Source organism: Ammospiza caudacuta, chromosome 6 (genome assembly GCF_027887145.1).
Source record: "Ammospiza caudacuta isolate bAmmCau1 chromosome 6, bAmmCau1.pri, whole genome shotgun sequence".
NCBI classification, from domain to species: domain Eukaryota; kingdom Metazoa; phylum Chordata; class Aves; order Passeriformes; family Passerellidae; genus Ammospiza; species Ammospiza caudacuta.
Genome location: NC_080598.1, coordinates 50912063 through 50937987, shown reverse-complemented (window position 1 = coordinate 50937987; position 25925 = coordinate 50912063). Strand labels below are relative to the sequence as shown.

Below are 25925 nucleotides of genomic sequence, written 5' to 3'. Positions count from 1 at the left end.
TATAGGTTTTTTAACTTTTTAGAATATTTTTCTGAACAAATCTAAACACACATAATGATTTCATTTCTTTCTTTCCTCAGGCAAGTGGGTCTATCCATTTAATTCCAAATTCACGGAAATTGAGACTTTCCACATAAACAAATACAGAAGCGTACAGGTACCCATGATGTTCAAGTCAGATAAAATTAATTCCACTTTTGATGAGAACTTAAGATGCACTGTGATAAAGATACCTTACAAAGGGAATGCCCACATGCTGATTGTTATCCCAGAAAAAGAGGGAGACTACATTTCAATTGAAGACCATTTGACTGCAGAGCTTGTGGAATCCTGGCTTGGAAGCATGAAATCCAGGTATTGCTTTGACACCCGTGGGCCCCTAATGTCTTTGATGTCCACTGCAGAAAAGCAACAAAGCCCAGCAAAGATTAGCTGGTCTTCCTTACCCTTTTCCCACGGTAGCATCTCTGTGGCAAGAGCTATCTACAGAGTAGAGGTCCTTTAATGGTCTATCCACAGCCCAAGTGGCATGTGAAAGTTTTTACTCAGAGGCAACAAAACTTCAGCTCATCTCAGTTAAAAATGTCTCTGTGAGAGAAGGCATGAGTCTTTCCATATTCTTCCTTAGGTCTCCTCTCTCCTTAAATTTAGTACTGCCAAACAAAACCCACTATAAATCTAGACATTTATTAAACATTTCCTACCTGGGGAAACCCAGAGGAATTGATAAATTTGAATATAAAAAGGTAAACCCAAATGATTCCTGTGAAATATAGTTACCGAAGTGAAAATTCTTTTCACCAGTCCATAAATTAGTGTGTTGCCCTGGTATCAGGGCACTGTGACTGTTGGTGGAAGTATTTATACTGAAAAGAAAATGATTTGTAGCATCACTGGCATCCAACAGGTTAGAAATTACTTTCTGCAACCTAAATGCCAGCAGAGACTCTCCAGTTTTTGTCCCTTCTTTTTCTGTGTAAAGCTTAATTCCTGAGTAGTGTGCATTTCAGCAGTCAAGTGACTGTTTGCATTAATTTATTTTTTTAACAGAAAAGTGGATATTTCATTTCCAAAGTTTAAACTAGAGCAAAAATACAAAATGAAGAAACTGCTTCAAAGTCTTGGAATTAAAAAGCTTTTTACACGTTCAGCAGATCTTAGTCATCTGACAGATCACGAATATGTAGCGGTTTCACAGGTAAGCCCACTAAAATTATTTGTTGTTTGGATTATAATAGTATATAAACAGCCCAGCCAAGATGGTCAGATAAATTTATGGGGACACTAATAGCAAAGTACCTCATCAGCCAGGTATGTGCAATCTACACATCTTAATCAGGATGGATCCCACTTCAAGTATGAGGTGTGTAAGGGAAAGAGGCAGTGACATCTCATAGGTGCTCAGCACCTCCCAGAGCTAACCCATCACAGGAGAAAAGCTCTGCCTCAAGAGGAATATGGTTGGCAGAGAATGGGCACAATTTCACAAAAACTGTGAACAAGAAAGACAATATAAATGAGAGTCAAATGGTAAAATCCAGGGCAAGGAAGGAAATTCAAGGAAAGAACTCCTCATACGCATTCCAGAGACAGTTATACTTCTCAAAAAATAAAGAACCTTAGAAAGTTTAAATAATAAAATCTCAAAAAGGTAACAGTGAAGAAGAGAAGTCAAGGCACTCCTGTTTTTCCCTTTATATACCACGGAAAAGAAAAAACACGATCTCACAGGCAAGGATTGGCACAATATAGTTGCACTCCAACCCATACAGATGTTCCACCTTGTATGCTGAAACTTTCAAAGAACCTTTAGACAGGTAAAGGCAAGGGCACTGAATGGCCAAGAAGGCAGAACACAGCCCCATGGAAAAAGAGGAGCAGGAGGAGATACTTTATGCCACTGTTTAAGGGAGAGCAAATATGAAATTCAAAAGACTGATGGAAAACAGAGGCAGAACAAGAAGCAGTAGAGAATGGAAGACAAAGGACTTGTCAATCACATCAATATCAAGAAGGAATAGGTCTATGTGACCAGAGATATCTTATGAAAAACAAACAGCTAGTCTATAAAAAGGACAACTTGCTGATAATAGAAAATTAAAATGCATGGTCAAAGAAAGGAGATGAAAGACAAAACACAGAGATACTTGTGCCCACAAGAATGGAGTGTGTGGAATGAGATGGAAAACAACGAATTCTAATACAAATTCATACATTACAGTAAAAGTTTAAAAAAATTACTGAAACAAGATGAATTATAAACAAGATCCAAATAAAATTACTCTGGCACAGGATTTAAAAATGTAGCTTTATAAATTTATGTAAGAAAATTGTAGCATGCAACTGCTCCTGGTTGTGGAGGGTTGTATGGCAGAGACAATCCAGAACCACAACTCCAGGAGAGGCTTCCCAGAATCACAGAATGGTTAATGTGGGAAGGAACCTCTGGAGGTTACCTGGTCCAACTCCTCTGCTCAGGCAAGGTCACCTCGAGCAGTTGCTGAGGTCCATGTCCAAACAGCTTTTGAATATCTCCAAAGAGGAGGAATTCAGTGTGCCAGTGCTCAGTCAGCCTCACATGAAAAAGCATTTCCTGGGGTTCAGAGGGATCCTCCTCTGTTCAAACCTCCTGTGTTTCACTTGGTGCCCACTGCCTCTGGTCCTGTCACTGGGCACCACTGATGAGCCTGACTGCACCTTCTTTGCACCCTTCCTTTGGGTATTTGTAACCTATGAGAAAGAATCCTCTGGTGCTGCTCCTACAAGTCTCCCTACACCATATAGAAGCCTTCGTGCTTAGCCAATTAACAGGGTGGGATAATAAACACTTCTATACAAGTTTCAAAAACTCTCATGCTTGATCTAAAGGTTTTCAAATTTGCAGTGGCTTGAAAAAAAAACCTTTCTGAGAAGATCTAACATGCTAAGAATAAATATTTAATGGATAAAATTGCAGAGATTTTCAGTTTGGTATGAACTATTTCACTGTTGGGAAATATAATGGCAATCTGCAGCACTTTTGTCCCTTCCTCTTGATCATGTAACTTTCATGCTGATTCTCAGCAGTTAACTATTGTGTTATCAAAAAAATCACACTTTAACAGGAACTGCTAACTGATATTAGAAGCAATATGTGCATCAGCTACAGAGTGCCAGAGGAGCATCCTGTCCCTGGGAATTGTGAAAGACAAAAATATTATTTAAAAATATGTAGCAGAAACCTCAACACTGGTGAAGTCCTTCAACTGTTTTCACATAAGTAATTCCTAGAATTGGGAGTTTAGGAGCTGTAAATCCACTCAATGACCAGGCAGTTCACCAGTACAGACACTAACACAGCAGAAGCACTCACAGGTATAAGCAGCCTGAAAGAATAAAATGGAAAAAATGAAAAAATTAAAAATCAGATTCTGCCAGGCTGCAATTTCAGTGAGAGTGGAAAATATTCTAACTAATCCAGGACTGTACCTCATTGCTCTACATATTTAGATAGACTACCAAATTTGTACATTTGGTAGTCTGTGCTACCAAATGTACAAAATAGAAATATGCAGGAGAAAAAACAAAGATTAACTGCTCATTTTAGTCCTTCACAGAAGCCTACTTCAACTGAATGCCTTCAGCTGGAAAAATACTCTTTAGGTTAGTATTTACTTCTGTCACATAGTTATTTCTGCCTTGCACTTCAGGTTGTCCAAAATGCAGTTATTGAAGTGGATGAGGAAGGAACTGAGGCTGCAGCAGCAAGTGGCTCAGAAATAACTGCATTCACAGTGCCTCCTGTCATCAAAGTAGACCGGCCATTCCTTTTTATGATTTTTGAAGAAACTTTTAAAACATTACTGTTCATTGGCAGGGTGGTTGATCCAACAGAAATGTGAATAAAGGTAATTGTTTCTATTCCTTGGTATGTAAGAGGCTTTATTTTTAATAATTTATTTTATAATAAAAAGACAATTAAATGCGAAATGTGAAAATCTGTTCTGTCTCTCCTAGCTAGCACCAGGTCATCCTAGCAATATTTTATTAATGCCACAAAACAAGCTAAATTCATTAAGGCTGAAAGCAACAAAAATGTGTCTTGTAAAATCTACCTTTGGTAAAAGAAAACCCAACAACCACAGAAGAAATTTCTAAAATCAGCATTTTAGTGATAAATCTGAATAAAAAGCCCCTTTCAAATGCCAAAATATTCAGGAAGCTCATTCCCAAACACTGCAGATTCCTCAATGTTTTCTTCTGTTACAAAGAGACTGAAGAGCCCAATGACCTCAATGTTAGCAGAATTTTGCCAGTTATACAAACAGAAGCAGTATCAAATCCTAAAAGAGAATTTGCAACCTTTGTCTAGAGATCTTTATTTTATTACTGTAGAAAAGAAGTCTATCATGAAGTCTGCCTTGTGAGTGTGACCTCTTTCAAAACATTTATGCAGACTATCAAATCACCTCATTTTCTCAGAGTACACGATGTGCATTAAAAATATTCTTTGAATTTAAAAAAAATTTGTTCTGAAGAATAACTTAGGTATTCTGATTTTTAAAAATCTGGCCTATCCTGTTTCATAGCACAAAGCTAGCCCTCTCCTAACCCCAGAATTTCTGCCTGTAATATCATCTAGACACCAGGGTGAACTTTGTAACAGGACTCTGTAACTGAAATAAGGTAGACTTTGGTAGGAAAAAAACGTACCTCCATTGGAGTGTAATAAATCTAGTCACAGAGTTGATCCTAAAATCCAAAGGTGTTGCTATGATGTTTCAGAAAAATATTTCAGAAATATTTCCAGAAAAATATTTCCATGATCTAACAATTTCCTTTATTTGAGTAGAGCAGTGCATCCAACAGAATGACAAGATCTTAACATTTAATAGATTTTAATTAGCAGAGTCCTATCTATAAAGTACAAAACAATGCAAAAAGACACTTTTAGGTTTATGTAAATAACAGATGTCAGCATTATTCTGCTTGCTCATACAATCTTCACAAAATAATTGCCCAAAAAGGAGCAGAAGACTTTTCAAAATCATTTGGCAAGGAACTTCACAGGTGTCTATCAGTAAACACAAGATACCTCTGCTAGAGAAGATACAAAAGATACCTTATAGGATAAAACTGGTAAATCTCTAAAAATCACCTCAGTCACCATTTGGTGTCTGCCCACAAGAGCCCAGACACTGATGTACCCCACTCACCAAAGGACTTAGGAGGCAGGCTCTGCTATCTGACTACACTATGAAGGTGCATCTAACCTAGCTCCAGACTGCATTTAATGTATCCAGAAAGAGAATCACTCCTGCCACTTGTCTAAATGAAAAACAACAAATGCCACTGCACAGTTGACCTTCTGCTGTTATTCCAGCAGGTATAAACAGTGCTCTGAAGGGTTCAAATGCATTGGTGCTGTTTAACAGAACTAACCCAGAAGTAAGTGGCCCCTAAAAAGACTGCTTGGATGGAGGTCTGCAGTGCAAAGGAGTGATGAAAGTATGCACAAGACACCAGAGGTATTGCACAAGGAAAATGACCAGTCCAAAAATGTCTAAACAGAGCATTTCAAGATTACATTGAAAGAATTTCAGGTTATTGAGTAGAGCACATGTTATCAGCATTAAATAAGTCAGTTTAAAATGACAGACAGTGACAGCCAAGAAGGAACAAAAGACAGACTGCTTACAGAACTCATTACCTGCTTATTAAGGGGAGAAAGAGCTTTAATTTTCTGCACTTACTGGTTGTTCTGCATTGCTCTGCAAGACATGAAAAGAGCAAACACAGTGCTGAGTCCTGCTCTAGAGCTGGCTACTGATGATCTGAGTTTGGTGCTGCCAAAGGTCACACTGAGAACAGCCTGGGTCTCCTGTGGCCCACGGGGCAGCAGCTGTAGCTGGCACCTGCGCCAGCTGTGCCTGGGGAACTGGGGGTGTCTGCTTGCATCAGTGCAGAAGCCAGGAGGAGCCAGCCCAGGTCATCTGCACACCTCTATCAATACTTAATGTTAAACATCATAAACTCAAAGAAGCTTTTAAAGAAATCTGTGATTTACAGGATCCTATCCCAGGCTGCAGAACAAACTGAAAAATTAAGTATTTCCAGAGAACCCAAATAATGCCTGTTGACTTAAGACAGAGAATACTGCTAAATCTAACTGAGGTGTAGGAAGCTTAAGCATTCAGATAGTGCTTAATCCAAAGAAACATTCTGTACTTCACACAAGACAGCACACACCCAGCATTATTAGTATTTTAAATAAATACCCTCCATAGGTAAGTGCTTTTATTAATTTTAATTATAAAAGATGCCCTGAGAATTTTTCTTTCAAGAACATGCATGTACAGCATTGTCCTAGGTTTTATTTTGAGTAAATCATCATTCATGTTTTTACATTATAAAAAGTAACCACACTCACATATGCATACACAGACCAGATTATCTTTATCATACACCAATAAATTTTAAAAACCATATATTTCTGATATCAATATATTTATGCTGCCTCCATTTTGAAAGAGAAGCTGACAATAGCTTCATAATCTCCCTCAAGTATTGGCATAAATAGAACTCTTCAAAATATGATTGCATGTTTTTCCACATAAATTTTGATAGAAACATTAGCATTAATACAAACAAATGCAGATGACATCACTGAACCATGACAGCTTGCAATAGCAGCTGATTAAAAATTAGATTCATTATTATAAATTATTAAAGTGAAAATACAATTTGAAATACTAAAATTAAAACAAGTATTTTTACAACAAAACTTATGAAATACAGCTTTTTTTTACATCATCTGGAGACATTTGCTTTTAGATTGCTTTGAAACTCACACAGGATTTTTATGAACTTAGCACTTGTAAAAACATTAATTCCAAATTCACAGCACAATGCTTCAAAAGTCTATGTTTTTTTTTTATAATGGTTCTGGACTTTGGTCTTAAATTAGGTTTGCAGATTCTTTAAAATGTGGGATTCCTTTTTCATATTCATAACAATTCCTTCTATTTCTTCCTTAAAATATGGGAACTAATGGTTGCTAAAATTGTAAAGAAGCCAATTAAATAATGTGCATTCTAAATCCAAGACTTCAAACTATAAAGGCCTAACTGAAGAAAACAAAATCTTCTCCTTAGCTGCAGCGGTTAAGAGCACATAGCTGAAGTTATAGTTCATATCATTTCACTACGATGTTAGAATTCTGCAACCATTACATTGTTTATCAGAACATATTTTACAGCTTGGAATTTTATATAAAAGATTTATTTTAAATTTTTAACATTGCAGGATGCATTTTATTCAGTTCAGGCATTAGAGAGTCCCATCTGCTGCTCCCACCTTATGCCACCAGAACGTTGCTTCCTCCAGTCTCTGGTTCCCTCATTTTTCTGTCAGGTGATCTAGGAGTTTGATTTTCTGTTTTTTCTTCATATAAAAGAAGAAACACACATAATATGTTGTTACTATATTACTAAATTGCATAACATATTAAACTGCTATTGTGCAGAACATTTTAACATAGCTCTTAGCTGCTGTACTTTAAAAATTTTGAGCTGTTCTACTGCACCCAGTGAAAAAGCCAAATGGATATATTCTGAGGGCATTCTTCTCAAGAAGGGTGAAGTTCTCCATTGAGGTGTCCAGAGAAGTTCTTGTAGAGATGCATCTGAGTGAGATGATTAAGGTGGCACAAGCAGTCTATTAATGGCTACTTTTGGCTATGCCAAAAGTCTGGCACATTGCACTGTGATTTCTAGCTGTTCTGTTGACCACAAGGTCATTTAGGTAATTTCTGGATTTTTCATGCCTTAATTTTTTAATCTTTAGATATACTGTTTTCAGTTTCAAAGAGTTGTAGATGTCAATTAAAAACAATTTGTATCAGACAGAAATATTTCCAAGATGGGTGTAACTTTTAGAACTCTTGGAAAAACTAATTTGCATCAATATTTTACACTGTCATTTACAAATAACACAATATATTGTTCTGTTTCACTGCTTTAAAACTGCATATATGATATGATAATATATCAGTGCCAGGATACCTAGTAGCTCCATCATAGAAATGAGACACAAAACACAAGCCAGTCCCACTGGAACTGGGAACTTTCAGCATCTTAAATGCCATGATGAAAACATGATTAAAAACTGTAAGTAACCAACTCCAAAAGTAGCAGATCAGTGGCAGAACTATTTCATCTTGTGCTTAACTTTCTAAGCAATTATATGACTAGATGAAAGACATTAGTTTAAGATACTTAAACATATAACTGGTACATGCATCAAACTGGATGTCTTATAGGTCAGTTGTGGGCATCTTATAAAATACTGATATTTATTTAGATTTATTGTTGCATTAAAAATTAACTTACTAATAATAAATTAGAATTTTATAATAATAACTTAGAAAAATATTTTTTATGCAACAATAAATCTACTCCCTCTTTTTAAAAGATGGAAAACATGTACCACACATCCTTAAAGAAAGTTTTGATTAAAAGTGAAATAATATCAGCCAATATTTGTATGTCTATAGGCAAGATGCAAAATACTTAAATGCTATATATATATATATATATGAAGTGGATCTATTCATTGACAAATCTATAAAGTTTCTAAATAGTTTTAAACAATTGCATGTTGAACCTTTTCAGTCATATTACAGCAATATAAATTCAAGCAGAACATCTTATATCTAACAATCTCATAAAACTGAAAACATTCAAAAGAATATAATAAAGCTACATGGCCTAATGATAGAAGATCAGACTGCTTGATAGAACACAGTGTTCATGATTTATGTCAATGTCTGCACTAGGATGATTCATGATCTAACTGGCAACTCTTCAACAGAAAGTCAGAAAAACTTCTCTGCTCTGCATACTAAACAAGATCTCTTGTGGGACAAAGTACTCAACCAGTGCTTTTTCTGATTCTTTCCTTTCCATCAGGTACTTTAAGCAGGTAGTCTTCTCTTTGTGATTCCCTCATGAAATTATATGGGTGCTGCTTTAGCATAATTCTGGCATTTTCTATGGCCTAAGTATTACCTAAGACCTAGCAACTGACCCCTACACTAAAACAATACTTCCTTGTCACCTGCTTGTGAGCACTGGATCATGATTTACTATTTTTTTTCTTGCAGCTGTGTTATTTTCAAAAAGAGATAAAACTTTAATTGGCACATACTTGTGAACTAGTTCAAACTGAATGTTTGAATGCATGAGTGTGGTAAGAAAATACTTCAGTTCTCCACCGAAGTAACTCTGAGTTTTGAAAGTTTCCTAGAGCACTATCATATATTAAACCAGAAATTCTTCATCCCTGCAAACTGCACTATATTGTCAAAAGTGAATATTTGCCAATATTCTGTAGAGCAATTTTATAGGAAATATTAGGCTTAAGCAATTAAACAATATTTTATCCAAACATATACCACTTCAAACTACGAATCATTAATTTTATCTGCTTATACTTCAATTATTGTGTTACTGCCCACATATTTACTTAGAAAAAGAAAAATTTTAGAAGTTACCCTACTCAAGCTGCAGAGCCAGGAAACAAAAAATTAGGTCTTGCCAGAATTGAGACGATCAGTGCAAATTTTAACCAGCATATACATGAATCTGCATGATGATACACTCTAAATAAACACTCAATTATTGTTTTTTCACCTTAGTGAGTTTTCTGCCTTAGTCAGTCCACCAAAGGTGGTGCTCATTTGTGAGCATCAATCAATTGTACCTCTCACTGTACAATTGTCAAATTCTTCTCACAGAGTCATTTCTGTCAGCTGCTTATATATTTGGATATCATTTTTTTCCATCATCAAACTTAGAAAATAATGCTTCCTTGAAACTGATATTTTTGCTATTTTGTTGTTGTTTATTTTTAATTTAAGTGTGCATATATTTAGCACCAGGCCTGATTTCCTGAGTAAAAGATAAAAAAGTACAGCTAAACATGTGTGTGACTGAATGCATTTACCACCAGACATTACTGTATCTGTATCTCTTAATATCTCCTCATAAAGCTGCTTCATTTTCTTATGAAAACAGTTAAGTATTGGGTCACTTTACAAAAGAGAAGTTGAATCTACAGCACAGCAGACATTAGACCAGCTTGAGAGATGTCTTTTCCCATAAGAACACAGAATACTAAAACTTATTCAGAACTAAATGTAGGACATCCTAAGCTTCCTCTTCTTTTCCCAAAAATGTTTTTTTTCCCCCTGATACATCCTCTTTAGCTTCTGACCCCATGCAGTTCAGGGACTTTCTGAACCAGACAAAGCACCCAGATCACTGTGTTTGATCAGATACCTACTTTCAAATACTCTGTTCTTAGGGTATTCATTTGGGAATGGTACACAGAGATTCGAAGCTGTGTTTCTTACATCCCACTCTCCTGCCTGAAGACAAAAGTGCAAACTGATCTGTGTGAGCCTTTTCCCGTCCCTCTGTATTTAAACAAAAGATATCCGTTTTATTTTAAATGAAAGATAAAAAAACTTTTGAAATTTGGAAATGTTTTATGTGATAAAAAAATAAGTTTAACTAACCTTTGCACCTCACGGCTTCGTGAATATTAATGCATTTATTTTCCCCCAAATCCTTGTGGGACAACAAGTAATTGGAATTTCTACAGATTGCTAAAAATATTTACAACATTTGAACTAATTTTCTGGTTTTTAAAGTGAGGAAAGGAGGCTTTCAGTGATTAGGGTGAAAGAAAATGAGGTTTTGAGCACACCTAATTTTTTAAACTATGTAGCACTCCATTACATTTTATGTTCTCAAGATAAATGCCCCATTTACTTTAGAGATAGCTGAAAATGTCAGCATGTCTACTAATCTAACTGCTGACTTTGAAATGGTGCACTTTGAAATAAGTGACCCCCTAATGATCACCTACAGAAAGTCTGAAGTGCTGAGGGTAGTATTAAGAGAAGCCATTAGACGCTGGCAAAGACAGGGACAGAGGGCAAAGTGATTTGGCACCTTTAAGTACTATTCCTGTGAAGCCACTTACTTAACAGAGGCCATCTGCATTCACAACTTACCTTCCAACCTTCTCTACAAAATAAAAGCAGTTTTAAAAACTACAGGTCACTATGCAAGCTTGAGTTCATTCCAGAAAACAATTTATCTTGTACAGTGAAGACGGTAAAATTCCAGCAGAAAAAAAATCATGTACACAAGGAGCTAAATGAATATTGTCCTGAGAATTTCTTATTTTGTTTGTTAAAGTTTTTAGTGTTTTATTTTGCAATTTAGTAATTTTATTAACTTAAAATCCTGACTAAAGCTGGGAAGATATTTTGGTTTATTTTTTAAAGAAACTGAAAATACAGAAGTGGAAAAATGTGTTCATCCAGATATTTAATTCACCAAAACAGATCATCACTATTGTTTCCTCTCTCTACCTAGCAAACCAGTATGTTTTCTCTTTCCTATCTTAGCTTCCAGCTGTAGTTTCATTGTACATTGTACATTGAAGTCTGCTTTACCAGACTCCCTTTCTTGCTGTAGCTGGCTCCTTCCAAGGCATTCTGCCTTGACTAAGAAGGCAAATCTCTGCTAGCAAAGAAAAGTCTCAGTTTGAGCCCACAAAATTCCAGCTAGTCCAATGGCAGTAATTTAGTTATAGTGTAAAAGGAATCTGCAGGGAATTTGCTGCTAGAGTCTACAGGGATCTGGGTGAGTGTGTGTCACAGTGATTTTCTATGATTTACAGTTTTAGCACAGGAGCAAAAAATACATCTTTGATTTTGTTCTTGCAAAATGCTGAACAGCACTGGCTGATGTTTAAAGGAAAGCAGCCTGAGGGAGATGCCTAGCATTGATTTTTTGATTTTTTTGTAAATGGTAAGGCAAAGGAGTCAGCATTACTAACAAATACCAGTACCAGTTCATTGTAAGGCTCACGATTCATAAGGGAATTGTTACGTAATGATAAAACATATATAAGTCCACAAAATGAAGGAAAATCAGAAACTAAATAGTCTAAAAATACTTCTATTTCTCCAACTACAGGCAGCCAAATCACTGTGACTGTAGTTATTACACATCAAAGGCACTAACCTTCACTTTTTCCCATTCCACCCTCTCAATTATATACCAGTGAATGCAAATATGTGCAGGAGAAACAATGTGAAAGACTAATTAGAAGGCAATGCCATCTGAGAAACAGTTACAATTACATATCCCACATTTCTACCCTGCTATTTTAGTATTTCAAAATCCGTGTGCAGAAGTATAATAAATACAGGCCTAATTTTTTTACTTGGCTCTTTTAAGTTCCCTTTGAAAATGTTACCCCTAGGCTCAGATTAACATCTTGTCAACAACTTACATGCTCATCCTTCGGGTCTGACTCTCCTTATTCCCATTTCTCTTCTGGTCAGCTGAGTTGAATAAGTTGCGAGAAGAGCTGGAAGGGAAGGCAGCATTCCCACTATTGCCAGCAGCATGAGTCCTGAAGGAGTCATCTGAAACACACAGGGGCAGCTTAGACAAAGAACTTTTTTGAAAACACTGCACAGAAAGTAAACAGAATAAGCTGTTTTTCCTGTGACAATAGTGGCTTATTTCCTATGGCACTAATCCCAAATTTTAATGGAATGGTTTTTACTTAATATTTCTTCAAGTATTTTTATTAAACAGTCCCCCTAAATAACTGGAATACACATTTTCAGAGAAAATATTCATATATTTAATGTATGTAAAGAGTGTGATTTCTTAGGCCAAATATTAGCTGCTTAAAATTTAGCTCTTTAATGTAATTTAATTGCCTAGTGGCTAATGGTAGTGAATTGAAAGACAGGTTTCTCTAGGAAGCCATTCATCTCAATCTTATCTTTAATCATCCAAACTCTTTAAAACTTAATGTGCAGAACTCCAAACAGTAGTTTCTCTCTCTTAGTTCAGTAGAATTTTTACATAATATTCATTCTCTTCATGTAAAATAGGTGGGGAAAAACTCAAAACTCAACCTTTTTATGATACCTGGAATTCCAACCAGGACATGACAAATTCAGTTTATTTTTTCTATTTTTAAATGTAAATTAAAACAAATGTGTAGGGGGGAAAAAAATCTGAAAAATACACTTACTAGACTAGCACTTAAATGCCCATATAAATTGGATACCTATTATTCTGTTTTCTTTAGGAGAATGATATCTTAGAGTATGCCTGCCTAATTGGGCCCTATTGGCAAAAAAACTGAAGTAAAACACATTCTAGTAACCTACTTACCACTAAAGGATAACATACAACTCTTTCCCATCCCTGGTACTGAAGATGTATATCCTGTAGCAGAACTTTTACTTTAAAAAACAAAGCAAAACAGAACCAAATTGGTTATTTCCGAAAGTGTTCCTCTCAATTATATCATCCTGCAGTTTAATAGTATTGGAGGTTATTTCTGAGTTTATATGAAGAAATTAAATGAGAAAGTTGTGCTGAAATGTCTTTAAGAAATATATGTGAAATTAGATTTAGCAATTCATATGGAAAATTACTTTTAATATATGATAAAAGGAGACATTTATTAACTTAAAAGGAATTCATAACCATTTCTAGGCCTCAGCATGCCTTAGATGTTTCTTCCTTCAGTTAATCAATTAAACAGAAAGCTGAAAACATAAGTCACAACTCAGTGAGCACATCACAGCTTTCAGAGATCCATGAGCATTCATTTCATAAGAGCTGACTATTAGCAAACATTTGCCTAGGAGGTAAGCAATGAAGATTATAAAGATACTTAGGGCACTTGTCTATGTTGCTGTATTTTGGATGCAGTACTTGAGTACTGAAAGATTGGCTTCGAACCAGCTTGGATTTTTTTTCTTCTTTGCCTAAAATTATAAAGAACATTTTTTAATATGAATATTACATTTCCTCAATAATTAAGAACACTTTAAAATATATTTTTCTGTCAATCTATGGTAAACGAAGGAACGAGATGATTTAAATACTTCAATTTAAAAAAATAAACCTTAAGTCACTATTTATATATTACAGAGTGAAACAAAACTAAAAACCATAGAAAATACATTCAGTTCTATCTTTTCCTCTGTGCAGTAGGTGTAACTTGGGTCCACAGATGTCAGCAGCATCTTTGCTGGGGTTTAATCTGATGATGTGAAATCAAAGTGTTTCAGTGAGTTTTTGAACTCTTCTTACCTGCTGATGTACCAGAAGAGCTTCCAGAAATAGAGAGATTGATACTTTTTGCCAACACTGATGATGTTTTACTGTCTCTACCTACAAAAAAACCAAAAAACTGTCCAGTAAAATCCCTTCCCTCTTAAAACTTAAATTTTTATAAAACAGTGGACATATCAGTCCTGGAGCAAAGATTAATACTATCTAATCCAGTGCTACTAGCCCTTCAGAAATACCACAGACAAGTACTTACACTATATCCCAAAATGAAAAATAACAGAGAACTAAAACTGTAATGTATTTTATTAATAAAGCCAAAATAAATATATGTGTTATTATCTATTATACATAATATGAGGCCATTTTTCATAAACAACTTCATTAATACATAGAAACAATTTTTATATCCAATTTCTAAATCTGTTTATTGTATAAAGTGTCTCTTTCCTGCTCCTTTCTCTACTACCTTTGTAGAAGAGTAAAGCATGCATAAACATGTACACAAATAAACAAACTTACGTTTCTTTTCAAACATTTTATCATTAATATTTGTAGATCTTCCTTCATTTTTCTGCTTCTCTTTTTCTAATTGTTCCTAAAAGAATGAATAATTTTCTTAGATATTACCCAGGTAAAAGTAAATAAATGTGTTTCCAAGTAACAGTTCATTTCTACTCTCCTGCTCTACAATCCCTGATGAATATCCAGAGAACCAATTAAGTAATACAGAAAGAAATCAGGGTACATATCTCATTTGAAAACCACAATCTGAAGAAAGTTCAGAGAGTTAAAGTTCACATCTAGAACTTATAATTAAAATTATGCCTGGCTTTTGGCATTTTTTATATTCAAAAAGATACAGACATTGGCAGCTGGCAATGTAAAAATTTTCTGTAACACAGACACCCTGAAAACAGAACAGGCAACACTTTTATTTCATACAATTCAATGAAAATGTTTTTCTTAGATTTTAAGCTGTGTCACATATATTCAAACTTTATAAAGATCTAAAATTAACATCTACAGTTGATAAATCTTTATGACAAAATCAACTATGTAAAATTGTTCAGGTTCATGGAATTTATTTGCCCTTCTGTAATACTACCCAGCCTAAAAATATATTCCATTTGATAAGTAGATATCACACCAGCTTCAAAAAACTATACAATATTAGCTAATATTCTATACCATTTTCAGAATAAAAGTTAAGTGAACCATAACTGCTCTAAACTATATTTTTCATGTCATTCTAATTACTACCCAGTCAAGAAAAGAAAGAGGTAATTAATTCAGGTCAGGGTTGCTGGAAAATAGTTCCTACAAAATCAGCTACTAAAATGAAGGAAACTTACTAACATATTCAGTACTAAAATCTTTGGCAGTCAGATTTAAGTGGGTTGAATGGCTCTTCATCTCTTTGGGACTGCAACATGTCCCAGTTCCCTGTGTCCCTCTCAGGTTTCCCAAAAGCATCACAGACAGTGCTAATGAGGCCTTTGTGACACAGAAGGGTTGCACATATTAGTGGCCTATACCATAAAAATTCAGGTGCTTTTCTAAACTGCAGCTGTAGAAACAGGGTAAAAATTGATGTCATCATACAACACACAGGAGCACAGGAGGCTCTTTTGCACCAGGCATACACTTTCAGTCTAAAAGCATTAACTGTATCTATCTGCAGACTGCCTGAGCCAAGTTCAAGATTTTGAGTTGAGTGTGTGTGTGCAGGTCTGAGAACCCAGCTGGCTCAGGACACTGAAGTGGAAGGAAATCTGTGGCTCAGGTATATTTGCTCATACTGACCTGCAATACCCATTGACATCAAAGTGGACCACAAAGGAGGAAACAAGGACATTTTTGGGACACTCCTGAATCTCTTCTGGTTCACTACAAAGAAGTTTATTTACTACAAGTCACAGGAACCATACTAACAATTTTAGGAGCTTCTGAATCCTGTCAGCTGCTCAGCTTCTCCCACCTCAGGCTGGAGGGGAGGCAGAGACAGGAGGACTGCAGTGGTCTAATTTAGGCTTTGTGGAGATGAGATGAAGATATAAGCTGTGTGCTGAAGTGCCTACTGCACCTTTTGCTTTTCTCTCTTTCCTGGCTAATTGGAAAGCCTGTAACACAGAGCATTCTTTGGCTTCCTTAGGACAAAAGAAGTTACAAGATTAATTTCTTTGCCTTGGGAAGCTGTATGTGAACTCTGAGGTGTTTCATGGTCAGTTTATCATAATATACATGGTATTTCTCAAGAAACTCAAGTGTGCCTTTCTAATTGATACAGCAAAATTTAGGTAGTAAAGAAAAAAAATGTTCCATGTTACTTTGAAGGACTTAACCCTATTATAAATTATAAAATGAAACCACAGAGAGATAATGAACCCATCGAGTCTCTCCAAAATACAAATTTCCCCTACACCTTAAAATTACTGCCTCCTTAATATGGAGCTAGAAACTATTTTAAAATAATGACAGCGTACTGATAAAATATACCATTTCCAAAAGGAGATGTTCTTGCCTTTCTTTTTCTTGATCCAATAAATCATTTTCGTAAAATCTTTTCTGAAACTTCAAAATAAAATCAATAAAAACAAAAATCACTACACGAAAATGGAAACTAAGAATAGTTGGTAAGTATTAAAGTTAATAAGTACTTACAGTATCCACAGAGATCTCCATTCTATCCAATTCTAACACTGTCTACAAAGAAAATGAAACCATTATTTATTATTACTCTACAGAATGTCATACCATGAAGTAAAGAATTGCCTTTTCTTCCTACATATTTGAAGCCTATGCTTTTATTTTTATGGCACAAATGCAGTTTAAAAGCATCAGAGTATTCTCTGAGCCCTGCTGAGACTCACAATGAATAGATTCACAGAATATCTGTATGGAAGTCAAAATACACTCAAGGAAGCACCACAGCAAGCATAGCTATGGCACAGGCATAGGAACCACGACTGAAAAAAGCAACTCAGGAACCTGTGTCTAACTCAGAAGGTTCCACACAGGTGCTCACCCAGTCTCTCTCCTGCAGACTGGCCCTGTAAGGAAGCCACCTACTTGAGCTATTTCACTTCATGGTTTCTAAATTTGAGACTAAGCATGGACATTCCTGAAAGATGTACTTTTTTGAATATTCACATTAAAAAGACATTTGTAGCATTTCAAAATCCTGCAAATGTTTTGTCTGCATATTGAAAAATATCTAGTCTAACAAGATATCTCTGTCTCACAAACCTGATGAGTTCTACTAGAATCAACATTCAATCTTTCTCTAGTCTTTTTATTTCATAAATGGTCATTGAGCCAAAATCCTGAATTTGAATCACTACAAAATAACTGCAATCTAAGTAACCAAGGAAACATTAACACTCCTGAAATTCACAGAACATACTATACTGCATCATCTTTTAATTGTTCAAAATTACATAATAGAGAATGGAATTTTTTGTCTCCTGTTCTTACATTGAGAAAATCCACAGAAAGCATACTTTAGTCATCTTAACTTTCAGTGATAAACCCAAGATTAAACACTGCTTAAAAAGAAAAATGCTTACTCTTTTCACAATAGTCAAGACATCTTTGTCTTTCTCTTGACACAGAAGTTTCCTTATACATAATTCCAGCTGCTGAAGTAAATGTTTATCAGTGGGAATCTTCAGAGTAGATTTGACTTTTGGCAATAAACAGCATAGCTTCATTCTACAAAAAAAAAACCAAACAAACAACCCAAATATTCACTTTTTGATGCAGATGCTTAATACATATTATTAATTCTCAATGTATAACATGCTAGCATTTGACACAAAATAATTAGGTGGTCTTATTTTTCAGAAGTGATTGTTGCTTATGTGTTGATTCCAGACATACTGTTTTCAAAAAGTCTCTATAGATCATGAATACAGACCATAAACATCTTTGGTTTTTCTGGGTTTCTTTTTAAATCTAGAAAAATAAGGAGACCTCTGGATTTTCCAAGTGATATGCACACCTAACTTTATCAGTTACCTACTGACCTACTTCTGGGATTTTCTAACACCATTCCCACACTCCCCTGCATCTTTAGTACTGGTCATTCTGAAGGCTCTTTATGTTTTCACTCAAGTTCCATTATTTAAGTAAAACATAAAACTTTTAACAGTATCTCTTAATACATTATTTATAGCTTTTTTTCCTGTACACTGCTATATATTCTACATACCTGACATTTGCCACTGGGTCATGGGTAAGTTCAAGCACAGGTAAAAAGAAGTATTTACAGAAGAATGATTTTGAAAACAGTTCCATAATGAATTCACAAGTATCTAAAAAACGAAGCCTGTTCCAGTAACTTTTTCCTTGACCCAGTTCTGAAAAATAAAAATTTGCAGATATTATCTGTCAAGTTTTCAATGTCAGATAGAAAACATTTCACAGGCTGACCTTTGACTTAAAAGATGATAATCACAGGCATCAAAAGACATATTCTCAGCCTATTTCAATTCTTTCTTTTAGTAAAAAACTAACATTCTAAATTCAATCAATTCTGTCAGTGAACACTTAAAAAAGCAAAAGAACAAGGGAACTAGCTACAGTGTTAACAAAGTCCTGTACGCCTTTCAAACCATGTCACAGGAATATCAAAATTACTGTGTAAACATCAAGGAATGTTAATGAAGATTGTTAAAACTCCTAAGCTATCTTTAAAACACACAGCATACACCAAAACATCAAATATAGGTGACTGATTAATAAATTAATTTCTGAGACTTATTATGCTGAAGTCTCTAGAGAATTTTAGTTCTACAGCGGAACTCTGGTTTTTATATTGCTGCACCAACAATTTAGTAATTTTGGCTAAAAGAAGTAGGGCTGGAAAGGTCTTGGCATATTATCAGTTTCTGCATTGCCTCTTCCCCAAGCCTTTTCTATAAACTTATATAACTCCAGCTCTATTCCTCACATATGCGCAGTACATTTTGCTGGTGATGAGAAACTGAATGTCTTCCAAGCATAGTCCCTCCAATGATGGAAGGAAATTACACTGAATAAATGTAACTGTAAATAGATCTTCAGCCAAAACTAGCTTTCATTTCCCAGTAATGGAGGAAAGATCATCTCTTACGTTCGATCAGTTTCTGAATAACCTCGTGTCTCTGTTCCTGTTTGCGATTGTAGCGCAAATAAACACACAGAGTCCGAGCAGCTGCTTTCTGCACTGGCAGCACATTCTTGAAAGAAATAAAGGAAACACAGTTAAATGTATCTGCAGGAGTATGACTAAAAACTTCTAGAGAATAAGAAAAAAAATAGCTAAAAAGCAGAGTAACTTTATAAATTTTAAAATAAATGTCATAATGCAAGACAGAATTAGGAAGTTTGGCCTATTCATGAAACACCTGCTTTTTTATTCCTTCTGCCCAATTTGTAGATTTAACTATTTCATAAGCACCTTAAAATATTCCATGTTTGCAAGGCACCTTCTGTATTACAGATGTTAGAAATAAAATTCACATAATCTTCTTTTACAACAGTTTTATTCTTCAATTAACTCAGTAAAATTTCAGACTAGTAGCTTTAAATGAAAATTTACTTTAGAAATGCAGAGTTCTTTCATAAAGAACAAACACCAAGGTATGGAATCGGGAAAAAGAAGGCATATTTCAGAGGAAAAGGTTTTGATTTAACTAGAAACAAACTGATGATGAGCACAAGGAAATGAAGAAGTCTTGGGGAGGAAGAAAACTGTCAATCCAAATTTTGTTCCTCAAATGGGGGTAAGTTTTCAGCAAAAAATCTCATAGAAATAATGACAGGGCTTGATATACCACATAAAAATGATAGGAATTTAATATAACACAGGAAGTACTACACAGAGCAAATATCCAGTGGTCTAACTTGCATTAACAAACCAAAACAAATGAGAAAGCGACAGGTGGGCTCACATTTGTCAAAATGATTGTCAACATCCTGTGAAGAAAACGGTAATAGATCTGATCACTTGATATGATATGAGGGAGACAAGCATATTTTTGCAGTAACTTCTCATGTGTTCTCCATTTTAAAGAAGTCGCTGCTCTCTGTTCTGCTGTTGTTAATGCAGGAATCAAGTCAGGAATAGAGAGTAACTAGAAACAGAAAGGTAAACAATAATTTTACATTTTCAAGCTGTGTGTCTTGTCACTATACTTAAAAAGAAAATCACAACAATAGAAGAAGGGAAGACTAATACAAAAGGTATTTTAGTACCTAGCTAAATACACTTTCATCTCTAATCCCTTCTCCTGACAAAGGAAAACTAAACACCGTTCTCTTTGGAACACCCTTTTACAGATATTAAAACCATTACGCCAGCTCTCCTCAGCATTCTCTTTCTCAAACCAAATGAATCCCAATTCTCTTTTATCCTCTTAATCTTTGCAGTTATTGTTCTCAATCCCCTAATTAGTTCTAGTAGGAATTAATTTTAGTAGGAATTGTACACCTTTTCTCAGTAGAAGGCAAAGAATTTTTAGTAGCCAAGCTAAATTCCCTCTAATATTAAGAAAAATTAAACAAACTGCCACACCTGACACTGCATTTGCTGTATGTTACATATATTTACAGCTGTAAACAACTGACAAATTCAAATTTTTAAATTACACTGTCAACTTCTTCACGTACAAGAGAATTAATTTCTTCAGTTCTTATACTACTGCAATATCTCAATTTATCATACATTCAGGAAGTATTCTCAAAACCAGCATCCTTTCTGTTCCATCTTAGAGGTGAGGAGTCAGGGAATAAACCATCATCCAGAGACACATACAATTAAATTAGAAAAGATGGGAGCTGAGTACAGATCTCTTAATTCAGTGTCTTCAGGAAATAGATTTCCTTCTAGCAGAAGCCTGAAAATGGCACCCTTGAGCAATTGATACATCAATATGAAAAAATTTAAAATAGGTATTAGCTATTGATCCCTTAACACAAAACCAAGTTTTGTTTTCACTTAACTGTGGTTAATTAGAAAAAGAACATGTATAAACTGTTCATTTTCATATTAACTCTAACCTTTCCAAATTTTTTAATGTTAAAGCTTATAAAGTCAACAATAAAAGAAGAAATGGAAACTTTCTATCTCTTCAAAGCAGAAACTAATAATGAAAGCCTCTTCCTACAAAATTTGTCTGAAATTTCTTACTACCCTCATTTAGAAAGAAAATTTGAAAAACCCCATGAGAATACCCACCTTGCTTTCTGATCCATTGTTTTCTCCTCTATTAGTCATTAGTTCAAGGATTTCAGGAAGGTGACCTACTAGGGCATCTAACACCTATTTAAAGAAAGGCTGCATGAAAGAGGTCTGTAAATTAACTCTATTTTTAACTCTCACCAACATATCCCTGCTGACACCTTTCAAGTTACTGCTCTCTCATATTGAAAGGAAAATGGAGATTAGTTGCATTGGTTAGTTGCATTGATGACTGATATTTTAATGCAGTAAGTAATATAAGCATTACAGGTCTCAGTTTTTATTTATGTGATGAGACAAGTTTTCTAACTGGAGTAGTCTAACTTGCTACCAGAGAAACCAGTATCAGAGGAAATGGTGGGGTTTTTTCATGAACATGTCTCTTTTTTACATCCCAAAAAGTCTCACTGTGCTAACTGATTCATGTTCTATGCAAGTTACCATGGGCCAAAACTCTTTCTGAAAATCTTGATCTTCTAACCATACACAACTTCTTTATCTCATCCTCAAATGGACAATAAAAATGAAACAAAGCAAAAGACCTTGAATGCTCTCAACTATTATTTTAATATAGTACCAAACCCAAAGCTTTTTAGAGTTTGTAAGATAATAAATAATACAGCAATTGAAACTATTTAGAATTAGTATTTTTAAAAGCTAATAAATTTAGTGTAGGTTTACTAAATTCAAACACCTTCCTTTTTTCCTTCTTTTTATTCACAGAGGGCTGGTGTCTTTATGCAGAGTCTGTGCAATAGAAGTAAAAAGCTGTTAATCATTTCAAATTGTTACTCTACTATGGTAGTGAAGAGTTATTAAACATGAAGATATCTGCCTCAATGTAGCAAGCAAAAAGTTCCAATAAAAGTGTATTACCTCCAGTGACTCATCCTGTAATAGTGTAACCAGTTCTTTATGTATTGTATACACATCAGAATTTAAAAGCTTAGCAACCTAGAAAATGACAGTAAGATAGCAAGGTGAAACATTCTTTAGTTCTATGGCTCAACACTGCTTTCTTGCTTTACAGCAAGCATGAAGAGACACAGAAAAAAGTGTTTAATATCAGCTTCCTAAAGTTGTGTACTTTCCCACTGATCACATTAAAAATATGCTTAGATAAAGAACATGAGACAAGAAACAGGTCTATTATCTAACTATGAAACCTGCTTTTGAAATTAACTCCATTTCACATTTAACAAGAAATTTTTAGGCTGCACTGCAAGGCTAGAAATTTCCTTGAGGAATATTCAAATGCTGTAAATTAGGAGAGTTAAGAGTCAGCCTGCTGTATAATTTACAGAAGATGAAACACAAAATTTTTATATCCTGTGCTGGATTTTAAGTTTCCCCAACCTTCCACCTGAAGTTTCCACTCCTTACTCCTTTTGGTTTTTTACAGTGACTCATGTGATTCATAAGTCTCATGTAAATTTTTAAAAAACACCAGCAGTCCATCTCCATGCTATTAAAAAGCTTTTATAGCAAGCATAACACAAACTTGAAGAATGAGATTTTTTTTGCCCCAAGAAATATTTAGATTATTTTTTTTAATGCTCCTTTAAGCCAAGTGAAAATAAGAGCTTACTTCCAATCAAGATGAAGCTTTAAGAAAATGGCTACAATGACTTATATTTTTTGGAAAGTAATCCAGCTAGCAGGGAATGCCATAAATTACTCATTTTTGCCTGTCAGGTGGTTGCCTAGTTAAACTGTTAAAATTAAATCAAAAAGAACGAAATGTTCATTTAGAACAAGGTATAATTTTACAGGTTTTTCTAAATGAGCTAAAATACTTTCCTTATATTCAGGCAGTACCTTAATAGTGCTATGCAGCTAAAATAAAATATTATGTAGAATTGATGCTAATTTTACAATTTCAACAATTATGCTGGACTATCATTCATTAGAACAAGACATCAACATGTAATGAGAACTGAAAATCCATACATCTTTCTTACAATGGTGAAAATAAAGCCATTTTGCCCTTTATTGCTCATTTAAGGTTTTCAGCAAACTGCTTAATTTACCAATTTCCCCAGCAAAAAAATAGGATCTAAGCTAAGCTCCAAGACTGAAACACAAGAGTGTTATGAAACACATTTTAATTTCTGGAATTCACTCCATATAGTTAATAATACCTATGCATTTGTACATTTTTTTCATTGCTCCTTACAATCTGACCTAGCAGCAATCTCTTGTAGACAAATGTCACACAACTTAAATAAAATAATGTTTGTGTATATGGGCTATTAAAGAGGTTAGAAGGAACCAAACACCCTTGAAAAACTAAATAATTTCAATACATTTTCTCATCTCTTTTTATTTTGGTTGAATGTAAGCCTAAAGACAATAACAAAATAAAATAAAACCATGTGAGCAGTAACAAAGAACCATTGTAGACTTACTTCAAAGAAACTAATGGCCATGGTATATCTGACAGGAACTTCAGGGTCATGACAAAGGCAGAAGAATATAGAATAAAGTTCTAAATGGAAGTTCTTTGGATCCACAAAAACAATCATGGCCTGTGGAAGGATAAAGTCCTTTTTAAACTATGCAGTTAAGCATGAAAGTAGCAGAGACTTTCAGATGAACTTGAGAGGCAGCATGTTGTTATTTTACAAAGGAAGTGGGGAGGTTTTGTTGGCCTTTTTAAAACACCAGACAAAATCCAGAGTTGAGAACTAAACTGAATTTACTTTTCTTCCAGACATGCTGCAGGCTGTTTTTTGAAGATAAAGACTAAAACCATGAGATATAAAACTTCAGATTTATAAATACTGCTAATGTTTCTGTACTCTACAAAAACTGCAAATGGATACATCAAAAACAAAGAACATTTTAGCAAGCAGCAAAGCAAGAATCTGAATTTCAATATGATTGTGTTTGTACATACCTTGGTTTTGCTCAAATAAACCCACAGATGTCTACCTACATTTTTGCCTTTGTGTTTGCCTTCAAAAGGCAGAAGAAAAAATAGCTGTCTACTGGCTCTTGGTGCAAACATGTTTTCATTGAATACAAATACAGAATGTCAAAATAAAAAGTAGATTTACAGAAATATGACTGGTGTATTTAAAGACCTCACATAAAATTGAAAAGACTTTCTGTACTCAGGCAGGAACATGACTGAAACATCAACCTGAGCATTCAGTTTCAATCTCCAACTCCCTAGAATGATGTGACACACAATGAATGTGGAAGTGCAGATTCAAGTGGGTTGAAACTGGGGACTCTGTTTCACAGACCTTTTCCCAAATCCTTTGTGCTAAGCATTTGGAAAAAATGTGCAGGAAAGAATAAGACCAGTAAACTCTTAGAACACCATTTCCTCAGTCCAAATTTGCCAATAATTTTCTGAGGCTCTGCAAATAGTAATATTTCCTGCTACCTCTTTTGCATAAGCTTACTAACTGAAAGTTTACAGGAAAGAGCTAAAATCTAGCTAATAATGAAGAATTTGGGAATAACTCCTCTATCACTTGTATCACTAGTAGTCCTATTTAGTGTACTATATGTTCAACACAAATTACTATTAAACCTTAAATTAATACTACTTACTGGGAAATTGTAAGCACAGTTCTTCCTCACAGAAATATACTTCTTTTCCTGTTCCAGAGTTTGCAGATGTAGTTGATTATCATTATGCCCATTTTCCTGCTGTAAACCCAGTGTGGAAAGCTTCTTATAAAATTCCAAAAACCGCAAGTGCTGTTCAGGAGTAAAAATGCCTCAAAAAAAGAAAAAAAAACCAAACAAAACAACAAACCTTCCTCATTACAAATCCTATTAATAATATACCCAAACAAATCTCACTTTAAAATCTATCAAATATCTTGATTTTATCCCTCCTCTTCCTCCCACCCCCCTTGAATCTAGCAGAGTGTAATCACTACACACAAGTACTCAGAACAAACTGGAATGTAATTAGCAAGAAGAATTTAAAAACTACAAGTACATTAGTAATAACAGAAATAACCAAAAAAAGCTTCAATTTTCTATTCCAGAGGACAAGGATGAGCTATCATTGATTGGTATCAAGAACAATGAAATTCTTAAGAATTTTTCTTTTCAAATTCCACTAATACCATAAGGCTGAGTACAATTAATAACTCTGACAAAAATTCAAGCTTTAAGTAGAGAAACAACAGGTCAGTGGATCTTAAACAAGAGGTTTTCAAAATGTGCAGTCAGATGTTCTTCATTCCAGTACTCAAAGTACTAGTTGTTGAAATCTTAAATAACAGAATAGAAAAGGGCTGAAGTGGTACTTATATTTAATAGCTGGAGAGAGAATGGACAAGCCATATAATTATGTAAATCAGGTTACTTTCACATGTTTGAAAGAATTGAAACAAATAAAAAAAAAGAAATCTACTGCTAAATACCAACATACACACACACACATATATCCCCCCCAAAAAATAGCAATAGCCAACATGGCAAAAGGGAAACTTGTCAAACTGATTCAATTTCCTTCTAGTATGGGATAACATGACCTGTGAAACAAAAGAGGCAATAATGATCATGTCTTT

At 34.7% G+C, this 25925-nt stretch overlaps 2 protein-coding genes across 5 annotated transcripts in view; one reads left to right on the top strand and one right to left on the bottom strand.

Annotated features, from left to right (window-relative positions):
• Positions 1-24298, top strand: part of SERPINA10 (serpin family A member 10) — a 28330-nt gene extending 4032 nt beyond the window's left edge. The window contains exons 3-6 of one of the 2 annotated variants that reach the window (XM_058806422.1): positions 81-354; positions 1051-1198; positions 3690-3887; positions 24101-24298. In XM_058806422.1, the coding sequence (XP_058662405.1) occupies positions 81-354; positions 1051-1198; positions 3690-3881 (614 nt within the window). In that variant the 3' untranslated portion in view covers positions 3882-3887; positions 24101-24298. Of the gene's footprint in view, positions 1-80; positions 355-1050; positions 1199-3689; positions 3978-24100 lie in introns of those variants that run through there. The other variant, XM_058806421.1, reaches the window with a different exon arrangement.
• The window catches only part of PPP4R4 (protein phosphatase 4 regulatory subunit 4), a 58267-nt gene continuing 38648 nt past the window's right edge, over positions 6307-25925 (bottom strand). For 2 of the 3 annotated variants that reach the window (XM_058806418.1, XM_058806420.1), the window contains 16 exons: positions 24952-25121; positions 23796-23915; positions 22264-22341; positions 21385-21468; positions 20099-20281; positions 19279-19384; positions 18376-18523; positions 17732-17876; positions 16827-16868; positions 16662-16736; positions 14685-14760; positions 14184-14264; positions 13762-13855; positions 13254-13324; positions 12352-12487; positions 6307-7422 (listed from right to left, as the gene is read on the bottom strand). In XM_058806418.1, coding sequence (XP_058662401.1) covers positions 7398-7422; positions 12352-12487; positions 13254-13324; positions 13762-13855; positions 14184-14264; positions 14685-14760; positions 16662-16736; positions 16827-16868; positions 17732-17876; positions 18376-18523; positions 19279-19384; positions 20099-20281; positions 21385-21468; positions 22264-22341; positions 23796-23915; positions 24952-25121 — 1634 coding nt within the window. In that variant the 3' untranslated portion in view covers positions 6307-7397. The remainder of the gene's footprint in view (positions 7423-12351; positions 12488-13253; positions 13325-13761; positions 13856-14183; positions 14265-14684; positions 14761-16661; positions 16737-16826; positions 16869-17731; positions 17877-18375; positions 18524-19278; positions 19385-20098; positions 20282-21384; positions 21469-22263; positions 22342-23795; positions 23916-24951; positions 25122-25925) is intronic. The other variant, XM_058806419.1, reaches the window with a different exon arrangement.